Genomic DNA, 14,196 nt, shown 5'->3' on the forward strand with positions numbered 1-14,196 from the left:
CAGACTTTGAAAACAATTTGTTATTCATTTGAAATAATTACCAGGGATTGTTTCTTACTTAAGGAGATTAGAACTCATTTCCTTCTGAAACACAGTCTCTTTTGTTTTTCTTTGTTTTTCTTAAGCTAGGAGTATTAAAAAAAAATGGTGAGGACTTCAAACCAAAGGTGAGAACACAATATTTGAAAGCCTGCATTTGCTGTCTTATAGACCATTATCAAACTTAAGTCTGATAGTATTTTAATATCCTAACTCTGTTTTGATGAAGGAGACCCCATTATATGCTAGGTACTATTACAAGAATGTAGCTGTTGCTTGAATATAGGCAAACCTTTTCAACACAGATGGCAGAGATTTGATTTCTTTTCAGAAGATTACTTACAAATATGTTTTGATTATTCACACACACACACACGCAGTAAAATCCTTCGGATCCTCTACTGATCAAAAGTTTGATGTGAGACAAGGGATTTCACTCTTTCACAACTTGAAGTTGTATTTAGTGGGAGTCTGCATAGTTCTAGCCGTCTTTACAGTATACCAAAAGAAATGTAAACTGAACTTCATTTGTCTATACTTTTAGGTGGAAATATGTTATTTATGGCATCCTTGAAGTAAATATTCAACCTAAGCTCCAAATGTGGTCATGGGAACATATTCGGCACCATAGGAAACAAGTGAAGAACTATAAAGAGATGTATAAAATGAAGATAACATCAAAAAAACCTAATGAAGAAATCTTAAAATTGTTGGAGGTCAGCCATTTCTCATTAAAGGCTTAAGTATTGTTCATCTTGATGTTTTCTTAAACTTAACTGTTTACATGTTCCTAAGTCAGTACTAACTTAAAATTTTCAGTGGCCAGGCTTGAAACTTCATCAGTACATTTCTCTATGAGCAGTATTAATAACCATATTAGATAATCTTCTAAATTAATAACTGCAGTGAAGAAAAAACTTAAACTGGTTCACTTTCTTCTCCAGGTTTATTTAAAGTTTTCAGCTTGAGCAAATTAACTTGGGTTGCACTGACACGGTTGTTTACTGTAATTTCCTGTGAAACTGAGCCATGAAATATAACCATATGAAATTGTCAAAATATAATTTTTCATCTCCTTTCTAGGAATTCGAAAAGGCCTTGGATATTTTTAACATCACTTTAGCAAGGCAACAAGCAGAAGTTGAGGTAAAATTTCATAATTTAAGTGAGTCTAAGAATAACTGCAACATGAGGTTGGGTTGTGGAGATTTTAGGCAGATGGATTTTAGTTCTAGTGATTGAATCGTGCATTATACAGTCTTCCTACTTTCCTTGTTTCATGTTTGTTGTTATAAGGCATAGTTAGTTTCAGCTTGTAATTAAGCAAAAATTAAGTAGCTCTGGGTGCTGCTTCTTCAGAATAACTGATCTGGGATAAATTTCTTTCCACTTTTGGTGAGGAAAATGCTGTGGAAAATATGTTCAAAGGATGATAGGGTAAGTCATGTTGGAAGTGATTATACCCAAAACTTCAGGCTACCCTGCCACACTCTGCAACAACCTAGACTATTTGTTTATTCCTTTCCTTCCTGATACCTTATTTGTAGGTTGAGCACCTGCATATGTAGTATGTTGACCTTTTGTTACTATTCACAAACATTATTCGGAATACAGGAAATGCAGAATACATTTAAGTAGATAATCACAATTGGGCAAGATAATGTGACTTGAGTAGTTACAGTTAAATTGTTAGCCTTTTTTTCCTAGGTTAGTGTACTGGTTAGTTTTCAATATAGTGTCTGAGTATCATTCTAGGAGACTGAGGTGAAATCTGCATAGGTTTTCTGAAATCTGTGAAGTGGTCTTACTTTTAGTCATATTAATTATTAACAGAGAAAGCAGAATATGAAGTTTAGAATCTGAAGTAACTTACTGATAATTAATTAATTTCAATAATTTCTTCTGTAAGTGCTTGAAAGAAATTTGATTTTTTTTTTTTTTTCTGGTGGAGTATATTAAGTATAGTATAAACTCATTTGTTGCAGTGATAGATACGGCACTTCCAAACCAAAACTCTAAACAGGAATCCATAAATGTGATTTTTTTTTTCCTTCTGGTTGTCTGTCTGTACACCCACATTTGGATCCTTGTACGATCATTATTGATCATTCTGCCGAACCAGAAGACACATCCATATTCCTCATCTTCAGCTGTTTGGATGGAGTGCTTTTCATGTGAAGGGTTTTTGTTTAGTTTTAGTTCTCATTTAATTTTGACAGGTTTTTATCTTGTACTGTGTAGTTTTATATGGTTTTATGTTTTTCCTCTTACTTTTTGCAAAGTGAGGGAGATCCCAAAGAGTGTCTTGTTTATGCTTATTTTCTCCAGTGTGAATGTGCTGCTTAGGAAAGGTTATGTCATACTGCATTCCTGACTAGTTTCCAGTCCTGACTTTCGAGATAGGTTTCTGTAGTGCTTTGGGTAGCTTGCAAGCACATGAATTTTCATTTGTTTGGTCTTTAAGCCTTGCATTTGAAAAGTGATAGAAAAGCATCTTGAAAGATCTGCTAGCTAACTCTCTATATTTCCAAGTATTGAAAATCAGGTCACAGTGATTCTAAACTGTGTTCTACCTCCATCTATTTGTCAGAACCCACCTGTCTTACTGTTATCGGCTCATACCTCAGAAAAAGATCTCAAAGGACTTGTAAGAGGCAAATCTACTACTAGCTTGGTATCCTGATAGCCTTACGCTGACTAGGAATTTAAAGGATCACCCTTTAAATGTGGGCTGAGTAAAGCCAGATAAAGGACCCTACTGTTAAGCTTTTGTTTTTTAAAAACATACCCTGTAGTTGAATTTCAAGGGCCTATTTTTCTCTAGACCTTGAAATCAAGTTCCCCAGAACTCAGGTATGTGAACACAGTACCACCTGATTTTCTGGAAACTTTGTAGCAAGAACTTTATGTTCCAAATGTTAGGCCACTTTTTAATCTTTATCACTAGTGCCCTAAGTACCAAACACCAGGTTCAGTGAGCAAAGCGTCAAGTCTCTGTATGAGAGAGCTTGAGAAATTTTGTGGTTTCAATCAAGAGAAGACTTTATAGATGATTCACCTAAATCAGAATACAGGATGGTGCTCTTGGTTCTTTCTTTCTTTTATTTACTTTGTTGAGTAATCTTTCCACAGACTATGACTGTATTCATTACTAAATCAATGTAAATGGTGGACAGGGGAAAGCTCAACAGCATTTCTTTAGGAAATTTCTTTAGGAAATTTAGGAAATTTCTTTAGTTCCCATACTGCACAAATGTTTTCTTTATCCTTGAAGAAGCACAGTTCCCCTCCCTCCTGTCTGTAGCCTTTCTTACCTTGGACTCTGATGCCAACTGCTGCCTTGGACATGTTGGGAATCATAGCTTTAAGCATCACTTCTTTTTCTCCATGGCAGTTGTCCTTCAACACCAACTCCTTAGTGTCCTAGAAACCTCTAATTTCAGAGATTTAACAGCCCTTTTTTCTAAGGTGCTGTCCATTCTTTTCTTGAGCTGTTTGCTCAGTAACATGTGCTTGATGACTTGGTATCCTTTGTGAAGAGAACTTTGGAGGATTTTATTCAAATTTCTGAGGGCTTGTGTTGTTTAGCTGACATTCTGCATCATCTCCCTAAGATGAATCAATAGTATCAATTCAGAAGCCTTTGTTTTTATGGTGAGTCATGCCTTGTATTGGCCTCTGGGTGGATAGGTGTGACAAGTCCTTAAGAAGTTCTGATTTTTAGCCAGCTGTTTTCCCTAATTGTACTGCAGAGACATCTGGGATTTTCTGAATGCTGAGAAGGGATCATTGTCTCACTTTGTGTATCACATTCACTAGAGCATTTCTAAATTCAGGGATTATCTGCAAGTGCTTATATCTTTTTGGATCATATTGGTCAGAAAGAAAAATAAGTTGTGCAGTCCACTACAGTTTTGAGAACTAACCTGCCTCTTAAATCACTTGATGGTTGCTTGCTGTTCCTTATGCCAAATTTTCAGTGGTCAAGTCTGGATGTGGTTTGCACTTTCTGTGGGGACCCGGTATTGGGATAATCATTGACATCAAACAAGACATCCCCTAGTTGTTGAAATAATGAATGTGGAACAAGGGAGGGCTTCCTTACTGTTATAGCTATGTGTATCAGATCCAGGAATAGTCTTCTATGTTCCTTAGAGTAAATATTCTATTACAGGAATAATGACTTTTTTTTTGGTAATTATTATTACTTTGGGCATCTGTCTTGAACTAAAAAGTACAGGGACCATTTAAAATTTAGCCTGTGCTATTTAATTGCTTAGTGTATTTTTAATGATTCTTTCTAAGTGCATTGTTGTAATGTAGTGCGCTATATTGTGTTGCAGATTTTTTTTTTGGTGGTGAAATCTAGAGAAAAAATCTGCTATGTAAGAAACATTTATTGACTTAAAATCAGCTACCTTTTGCTTGCTCTTTTTGTTCATAAAGATGGTTGATTTTATGTAGTGAGAATTGGTCCGATGATGCACTATGTACTTGAAAAAATTAGAAGAAAAGCTAACAACGTTGCCTTTTCAATGGCTGTCTGATGATATTTTGGTGTGTCAGAGCATGTATTGAGTCTACATTTTCATTAGGAAAATGAAGAAAGAATCATGAAGAAAATGACTTGTTTGAATATTTTTAAAATTTCAGGCAACTAAGGCTGGATTAAAAATCTACAGACCAGGAGTAAAACAAGATGATGAAAATTCTGGTGGCTGGTTTAGTTGGATATGGAGCTGGTCAGGTGAAAGAAAGGATGAACAAAAACAAGAAGTAAAGGGTTCAAGTATGTTAATTTCTTGTTTGTTTGTTGTGGTTTTTTTTTATTTATTATTATTAAAAATGACTTATTAGAATAATAGCTCCCTAGCAGTGGAAGTTTGGATTTAATAATTGGGCTATCAAATTATTGACCTTTACATTTTCTCTTAGTTTTTTTTTTGCTGATGAAGTTGTTAATTGCATGTTACGGAGGTACCTTATAATTCCTTCCATAGGTCTTTCTGAACTGTCTTCAATTTGTGCTTTTTTCTGCCCCAGTTTTTACATTTGTCTGCATGGTGTACTGTGTATGGGGGTTTGAAGAAAGTGCTAGAAAACAGTAGCAGTTAATGAAATGTAAACAATTTAACTTACATTAATTTTATACTTTGGCTATTTCATCCAGTGTATTAGAGTGGATTCATTTAAGTACAGGGCACATAGTAAAGGTTGTGAAACACAGAAAGTAAATAAAAAATGTTGCTGCTGTTGTTAGCAAGCTAGGAAATAGAGTAGGTCAGGGTAAAAGTATAACTGCATTTTAAAGCATGCTTTAGGAGGCTCAAGACTTGGATTTAAACCTCAGGGGTTTTGCTTTGTTGCTAATTCAGGACAATGTTGATAGTATCAATGGTATATCAACAGAGCTTCCAAGTACTGGAAAGTATATAACAGTATTTGGATTTTTCAGATACCTATATTGAGTTTATCTAACCCCTTGCAATGTGACAGGTCTTGAAGAGCTGATGACACGTGAAGAGAAGGCTAAACTTTATGCAGCAATTGGATATAGTGAAACAGCTGTGGATCCAACCCTTCCAAAATCAGTAAGTCATAACCAACTATGGTTCCAAACAGTTGGTAGGTTTATCTACTAGTAAAAATCTAAAGATTATAGGAAATCACTTCTAAAATTACTTGAAGCTGTCTCTATATTTGAATACTGTTCTGACACCTTTTAGGTTGCTGCATTCTGCTTTGTGCAGAACAGAGCATCCTTAGATGTAGTTTCAGGAGAGTGGTGTTAGAGCTTACTTTGGATATTCTGAAAGAGTTCAGAAAGAAATTTGCTTGCTCAAGCTAGAATAAAATCATATAAGTAGCGTGTTGTTGTTTAAGTTATGAAATGCTTCATATATCCACTTAAAATGTTCAGAAACCTTTTAAGAAAGTACACTTAAGTGATTTGCTGGAATCTTAAATATGAGTGATAGCAGGTGAGGTAGAGTAGGTGAGTATATGAGGAAAGAGGTGATTGAAGGACTGTAGTGGGGAAGAGCAACATTTTTGAACCATTCAGAAATAGTCTGAGAAGTCATCTTTATGTGCTATACTGTGCATGGTACAATGGACTGCCTTCCAGCTCTGTGTGAGAGGCCCTTTATCTCAAAATGCGATGTAAAGACATCAAAGATATGTTTTGTAATCACAGTCTACTCTTACTCTAACCTTGCCTCTTCGTAGTAACTCTTTGGGAATGACTTTTATACCAACTATGATAGAAGCTATTTATAGCACTAGAAAAGTAGTATGAAACTGGTATTTGTGACTTTCATCTCTTCATAAACTGTATTGAATTGTATGTTGAAATATATTATAATCCACTCTTGTTGTTTTTCTGCATATCTAGTATGAAGCCATGAAGTTCTCTGTGAATTTATTAAGCATGTCTATATCTATAAGAGAAAACAAGCAGACTCCTGAGCTGGTAGTGTTTGCATTAACCGGCTTGAGTACAGTATTTACGCAACGACCAGGTGCACAAGCAATAAGGTGAAATTTCCCTGTCAAACTGTTTTTGCTCCTCATGAAACATTGATGACAACTAATGGACATTTTAATGTTCTGTTATGATGTTTAACTTCCATTTTTCACTATCATTTACTGTGCAGTTTTAGAGCAGAGTCATCCCACGACTGATGGGCAAAGTGAATGGATACTGTTTCTATGATTGTTTTCTCCGTCTTCAGAACTTTTTGTGCCGATACAGTTTTGCTCCCATTTTTTCAGTCTATTATTGTTATGTACAAGCAATCCAGTTACTAATTTGTTTCTTGTTTTGAAAAGTGACTGTCACTGCTTTTGAAACTTAATCTGGACAAAGGATCTCATAACTGCTTGTGTGTAGGCATTTAACATGACCGAAAAGTTCCTGAGTTTTCAGTTAGTCTTTTAGATTTGCAGAAGAAAGATGTAACTGATGATTTTTACTTGATTTTATGCTCTCACAGAAGATGATGGAAAGCAGCGATGTGAAATACTTTATTTTCATTTCAAATGTAATGACTTAAAATTCGGGGGGAGGGTAGCTTTCCTGTTTTAAACCTTGTTCCCTCTACTTTGGGGCGTAGAAGTATAATCTATGTATGATATTAAGATGCTATTGCTCTTGCTGAATTTTATGCACATTTTTTTTTCTAAAGCTTTGCTTGCAGCTTTTCTGTTCCGCTGTGCGTGTAAATGGCCCTAATAATGCTATCTTACTGAGAAAAAGGGAAGACAGTGTTATATTTTTACAGTGAAACACTTTGAGTATTGGGAGATAAAGATCTTCAACTGAGAGCTGTTAAAGAGGTAGACAGGGTGTTGAAAAAAAAAAAATCCAATGCCTAAAAAATACTTTCTCAGAGTAATGAGGCTATTAATCTTATGCTTCTCTTGTGGTGTTTCTTTTATTTCTCTGCACTGGAACCCTTCCCTCTCTGCTGTATCCCAGTTCCCCGGTATAAACTGTGCCATTTAGTTCCTGAGCTCATACTACAGAATTGCCATTCACATGTCTCTTCACTACTCTGACACCTGTCCTCATGGAAAGTGTAAGAAGTTAATAACTTGGACCTCCTTTCTTGTTTACTCAGGGGTGGCTAATAGACACAAAAAATAATGAAATGCAAAACAGTTAACACATGGATATATGTATTAGATTCTTAGACTAAGCTATTTATATATGAGCCAGAGTAGAGGTATGTTGGGTTTTTTTGTCTGTTTTTTTTTTTGTTTGTTTGTTTTGTTTGTTTTGTTTTTTGCTTTTTTTTAAGCCCATTTCTTATGCTTTTACATCTAATTGTACCTAGCCACATGGGTATTACATCTGAACATGCTGTTTACCTTTCTTTACAGATTTGAAACAAAAATTACCTCACTTGAAGTTACAGGCATGTCTCGGGAAAAGTGTACACCCTGTCTCCTATCTTCTCGAACGGTCTATTCGGACAAGAGTACCTCGCTTTTAAGCATAATGTTTGAGACTAATCCTTTGGATGAGAAAGCAGATCAGAGGCTTAGGATAGAATCACAGCCATTGGAAATAGTATATGACGCGGTAAGTAAATATTTCAATAAGTTACAAATCTTGAAAAATCTTACTTAAAAGTAAATCTGCCACATACTATTTTTGCTTTATTTTAACAGATGACAATAAATAGCTTAGTGGATTTCTTCAGACCTCCAAAGGATGTACATTTAGAGCAGTTGACATCAGCAACTCTTATGAAGCTTGAAGAGTTCCGTGAAAAAACATCAACAGGCAAGTACTGTATGCACTTCTGATTGCACACTCGGACACATTTTAGATTCTAGGAGTATGAAAATATTCTCTATCCGTATGGAGATGCATGGATCCAAGTCATAGATTTCTAACACAACACCTAAATAGGTTGAGTTCTTCAATCTCATTACAAAGCACTTGTTCTAGGGTGTTGTGGTTTAACCCCAGCCAGCAGCTAACCACCATGCAACTGCTCGCTCACTCCTCCCAAATCCCAGTGGGATGGGGAGGAGCATCAGAAAAAAAAAAAACCTCGTGGGTTGAGATAAGAAAAGTTTAATAACTAACGTAAAATAAAATTGTAGCAATAATAACAACAAAACAGAATAATAATAATAGTAATGAAAAAGAATCTAACAAAAAGAGAGAGAAATAAAGCCCAAGAAAAGACAAGTGATGCACAATGCAGTTGCTCACCACCTGCTGATCAAGGCCTGAGCAGTGGTTGGCCTCTTCTAGCCAACTCCCCCCAGTTTATATACTGAGCATGGCATTCTGTAGTATGGAATATCTGTAGATCCTTAGATATTCCACAGAACAAGAATTAATTTGTTCCTGTAAGGATGTCTGAGGCTTTCTAGATCAGGGGTGTCTCTAGTGCAGTGTCCTGTCTCTGACTGTGGATAGGAGAGGATGCCAATGGGAAATTTCATACATAAATCCTTTTTAAAAGAAAAAAAAAAAAAGAGTTTCTTTTAACCTTATTTACCATTGTAACCTATTAATATTTAAATTGTACATTTAAAAAATCTGAATATTCAGTGATAATAAGTGAAAGAAGCTACAGAAAACTCAAGTATAATGTATATTTAGTCAATTGCTTTTTTCCAGCTAGTATCAGGAATAAAATCAGGCATCAGTTGTATTTCTGTTCATTAGTTCTTCTTTGACTGAACTGTTTAATCAAGAACTAATGTCAGATTAACCAGAGTTAGGTGAACCAACATGCTTGTCTTTTCTATCAGAAAATTCTTCAGCAATACTGAATATATTGATACCACAGTTCATTCCTGAGATTAATTTGATAAAAATTTGCTTAGATTCAATATGCTTGGTTCTTTGCTCATTATTGCTGAATGTTTTGGTTCTGATCATGTTTCTTTTATTTTGTGGAAATACGAAATCATGCTATGTATCTATTATAATTTAAGCATAGCATTACTTTAGAGGTATATCCAGTGACTCACCTTCACAAGAGTGCTAAATTGCCCTTAGTAATCTAAAAGCTTGTTCCACTTGCAAATGAGAAGCCTGATCGAAATTTCTAAGGATATGATGTGCATTGCTTGTAAAATCTCAGCCAAGACTTACAGAAGTGCCAAGAGAAGAAGGTCTGTTCTGCAGAATATTCTTTTGCAGAGGACTATGCTAATCTCAGAGGTAGAATTAAAAAAAATGGAATCATATCAATATAATTAATATGTTCAGACTTTCAATACTTCTCAGGAAAGAGTTCTTAACACTTTCCTTTCAAGCAGTAGAAGATAGCTGGCAAATATTGGGGAACTGTGAACTGCAGAAGTGAAGGACTTTTTGTTACACCAAAATAATTATGATTTTCAGCACCAGTAAAAGACATCGCAAAAACTTAGTTTCCCAGAGTTCAGTTTATGGACTCAACCATGTTCTCTTCAAGTGAATGAAAAAAGAAGGTATTTTGTTGAACTTTCTACATCACTCAAATACTGTTAGGCATTGAAAACTGAAAAAAATCTTAATATTTTTATTAATCCAAATTATTTTATCTTGCAAATCCTGAAATATTCTATGGAGATCTTCATTGATTTATCTAGCTCTCCTGTGGCAGAAGAACCTTTGATAATGTTGGAACAGTTCTAATTGCTTTCTTACCAGTGTGGGTGTGCTGCAGTGTCATGTTGTCATCTTCATAATTTATTATCTCTACTTCTGTGTTCATCAGCTTGTTGCACCTGGTAAATATTTAATGGGTTGCGGCTGCATCCTAAGGCAGTTTTCAGTGCTAATTTGAAGCAAGACTATTCATTCCTCTTCAGACGAGTAAAAAAAGTAGAATTTGATCTCAAATGTTCTGACAGTCTGTATTTCCCAACCAATTGCACGTTTTTTTAACCAGAATTTTTGTAAGAACTTGTATTTGCTGGTCTTCAGCATCTCAAGATGGAGATTCTTGTCAGCAGAATCAGTGAAAACTTTAGTATTTCAGTAGTAACAATGCTAGAAGTTTGGCTAGTGCAGTTGGACACTCCCAATAAGAACTTCTAGAGCAATTAAATTTCTCAATCTACAGAGCACAATGGGTTAACTTGACAATTGCCAAGTTGCAGTACACATTCCAGTTCTTCTCATTTCATCTCTGCTCAGTATGAAACTTGGATTTGCCTGTGTCGTGTTGCTGTCTCTACTTGTCCATTAGCATTGTTTGCTATCATAGTTTCATCTACTTGGTGCTTCTTCAAAAACTGCCTGTAATTATTAGTTCAGAAGAAATCTGAAGAACATCTGTACCTGCAATTAAACTTGGTTACCTAACATTCACAGCTTAAAGTTAGACTTGAATTTCTTTTAATTCTATAGGTTCTGTATGGATTACTTTGTTTATGGTTACCAATTATATTATTTTTCAGGACTGTTGTATGTTATTGAAACCCAGAAAGTTCTTGACCTCAAAATTAACCTCATGGCTTCATACATCATTGTTCCACAAAAGGGATTCTATGACCGTACATCAAATTTACTACTTCTGGATCTTGGTAGTCTTAAGGTATGTATTTACCTAATGAAGTAACTTACTGAAAATGATAGTTTGGATTTGATTTGATTTCCAGTTTCTTAATTTTTATTTTGTGGTACTGATAAAGTAGAAGTTCCTTTTGAAATTTTTAAGTATTAGGTGTTTATTTTAAACTGCTTTCCAGTCAAGGCAGAAATTATTGAACTCTTCTCAGTAAATTCTTTCAATCCCCAAAAACTGTTAGAAAATAATTGTCCTCTGGAATGAAACCACTGTTGATGCTTTGAACTGTTATGTGGAAAATGTCTAACAATTTTTTTTACCTTAGAATATAAAATGGTAAACTCTTCACTTACATGATTAAATAGTCTTTTTAATATTACTACTATTCTTGTCAATTACATTTTGGTCATTCAGTTTACTTTAAAATGAGAAAAGTAAACATATTGGCAATTTATAAAATAAAATTGATTAAATTTTGAGATATGTTTGGGATACTTCGTGCAAGGGAAAAGTCAAAAAGGTAGTTTAATGATGTATTTAAAATTATAATTTATCATTATAAAGAAGAGACTGTTTCTACCTATTATTAGGAATCTTTTTACTCATTGGTGAACTTGTGTTCTTTCAGGGGAAATGATCTTATATGTATACAGGCAATTTAATTTTTTTTTTTGTTATATTCTGGCTGAGAATGATTCTGCTACTTCCTACCTGTTCTGTTTGCCTTTTCTGCTTTTTTTTAATAAGAATTTGTTTCAAAGCTTAAAATTTTGCTAAAGTGAGGTAAGTTTTCTGTGTCTCTGCCACAGACTGACTTTCTGAGCATGTGGGTGTCAGTTAGAATCATAGAATAGTTTGAGCTGGAAGGGACCTTTAAAGGTCACCTAGTCCAATCCCTCTGTAATGAGCAGGGACATCTTCAACTAGATCAGGTTACTCGAGCCCTGTCCAACCTGACCTGGAACACTTCCTGGGATGGGACATCTATCACCTGCTGGGCAAGGTGTTCCACTGTTTCACCACCCTTATTGTAAAAAATTTCTTCCTTATATCTAGTCTTAAGTTCAAAACCATTATCCCTTGTCCTATTGCTACAGGCCCTGCTAAAAAGTCTCTCTTCATCTTTCTTAGAAGCCCCTTTTATATATTGAAAGGTAGCAGGAAGGTCTCCTCAGAGCCTTCTCTTCTCCAGGCTGAACAACCCAACTCTTTCAGCTTGTCTTCATAGGAGAGTTGTTACTCCCTCTGATCATTTTTGTGGCCCTCCTCTGGACCTGCTGCACAGGTCCATGTTTGACTCCAGAGCTGGACGCAGTACTCAGGTGGGGTCTCACCAGATCTGAGAAGGGGAGAATCACCTCCCTTGGCCTGCTGGCCACGCTTCTTTTGATGCAGTCCAGGATATGGTTGACCTTCTGAGCTGCGAACGCACATTGTCAGCTCATGTCCAGCTGACAATGTGAAATAATGTGAAATAATCCAACTGACAATGTGAAACAATGTGAAATAATCACCAATGTGAAACACCCCCAAGCCATTCTCTGCAGGGCTGCTGTCAATCAACTCATCCCTCAGCCTGTATGTGTGTTTGGGATTGCCCCGGTCCATGTGCAGGACCTTGTGCTTCGCCTTGTTGAAAGAACACGTCAGGTGCTTTAGAAAGTAGAATTAGTGAAAAACATTGCTATGTAGATACTAAAAATAATTTGGATTCACAACCAGATCACTTAGTTCAGTAACTAATAATTTTACCAGTTCTTCTGAATGCTGGTCATTTGTAAGCACTTTGCAGAGTTCAGTAATCAACCTGTATATTGGTTGGGTGTTTGAAACAGCCTCCTTGGTCTAATGGAGAGAGGGAATAGAACAGCCCATGTCATTGACTCCACCCATAAGAAATTACTCTCAGAGTAATACATAGCAGAATACATTTCAAGTTCAGACTCCAGTAAATGTGTCTGTGAGAATTTTTTTTCTGAAATGGATGAGTCATTTTCATAGTGAATGTGGCTCTTGCACTGGTTCCTGTCCTTTAATAGAAAGCAGGGTGAAGGAATTGGGCAATATCAAAAGAGAAAAGTTAGAGGCCTCTTAGGATATGACTAATAATTTTATACTAATTTGGAGTGACATATGCTTAAATGAAATGTGGGTCATTCACTGAATGAGTATGTTTAATACAAAACAAATAGTTTAATTCCCTCAGTTATGTGATGGATAAGGTCAAGCACCAAGGAGGAAAATGGCATATAAAATTAAAACTATCTCAGTGCAGATATGTAAGTGGACTTAATTAAGCTTGCACAGACAATATTAATTTGGTAATTCTGAATTTTCAATCTGCAAGTTAGTTTTAATGTAAAAGCAATCATAGTTCTGTGGCACTGGAAGAAGAAATTCTGTGTCTTAGACACTAGTATTTAAAGCCGTTTCATGGTTATGAACCTTACCTTGAATATTACCTGAGTCTGACAAAACCAGAGAGGGATCCAAAATTGTTAGCCATTTAAGGACGAGGACAGTCACGTTTCACCAGAGATGAATAGCAGAGAACGCACATACAAATGTGAAATACCAAAGAAGTCTGGGCATCTCAAAGCTGAGTCAAAGGGATATTGACTGATATTAAAGAAAAGACACTGAATACTGACGATGAACAATCCAAAATCCCTTTTCTCTCTTACTCTGTTTGCCTAACGTACAAGGTAATGCCACAACTAAATTCAACAGGATTCAAAATAGATTTAATGTTTCTGAGGTGATAAATGCAGTAATATTTTTATTTATTGAACAGTTATTCTACCGATTACAAAGGGTTTGAGATTTTATGCATTGGGGTATGAAACACTTACTGAAGGAAGTTATTCTATTTAACATGTTGTATAAAACTTCATAGATTTTAATAAATTTTTTATTTTGCATGTTTCCTTGAAGAAGAAATAGAGTTTAATACTCTCCATTTTTTGTTTTGATAAAGGCTTCTAATTTTAGATATCTCCTCTGCTGTGATATTTGTAACACTGTGCCCTTATAATGAGGCTGCTAAATTTAATATTTTGCTGTGGTAGGATCAGGTATTTGTAGAATTAGTGCTTTGAATATTTTTGAAATTGATTTATGTTTTTTTGTG

At 35.3% G+C, this 14,196-nt stretch overlaps 1 protein-coding gene across 6 annotated transcripts in view; it reads left to right on the forward strand.

The window, feature by feature from the left end:
- VPS13A (vacuolar protein sorting 13 homolog A) overlaps nt 1-14,196 on the forward strand; it is a 112,081-nt gene that overhangs the window by 15,767 nt on the left and 82,118 nt on the right. For 5 of the 6 annotated variants that reach the window (XM_042787877.1, XM_042787878.1, XM_042787881.1 and 2 more), the window contains exons 13-20: nt 584-755; nt 1,123-1,185; nt 4,693-4,828; nt 5,536-5,630; nt 6,434-6,576; nt 7,924-8,125; nt 8,215-8,329; nt 10,957-11,093. In XM_042787877.1, coding sequence (XP_042643811.1) covers nt 584-755; nt 1,123-1,185; nt 4,693-4,828; nt 5,536-5,630; nt 6,434-6,576; nt 7,924-8,125; nt 8,215-8,329; nt 10,957-11,093 — 1,063 coding nt within the window. Of the gene's footprint in view, nt 1-583; nt 756-1,122; nt 1,186-4,692; nt 4,829-5,535; nt 5,631-6,433; nt 6,577-7,561; nt 7,620-7,923; nt 8,126-8,214; nt 8,330-10,956; nt 11,094-14,196 lie in introns of those variants that run through there. The other variant, XM_042787883.1, reaches the window with a different exon arrangement.

This window comes from Tyto alba, unplaced genomic scaffold, assembly GCF_018691265.1.
Source record: "Tyto alba isolate M040663 unplaced genomic scaffold, T.alba_DEE_v4.0 Super-Scaffold_13, whole genome shotgun sequence".
NCBI lineage: Eukaryota > Metazoa > Chordata > Aves > Strigiformes > Tytonidae > Tyto > Tyto alba.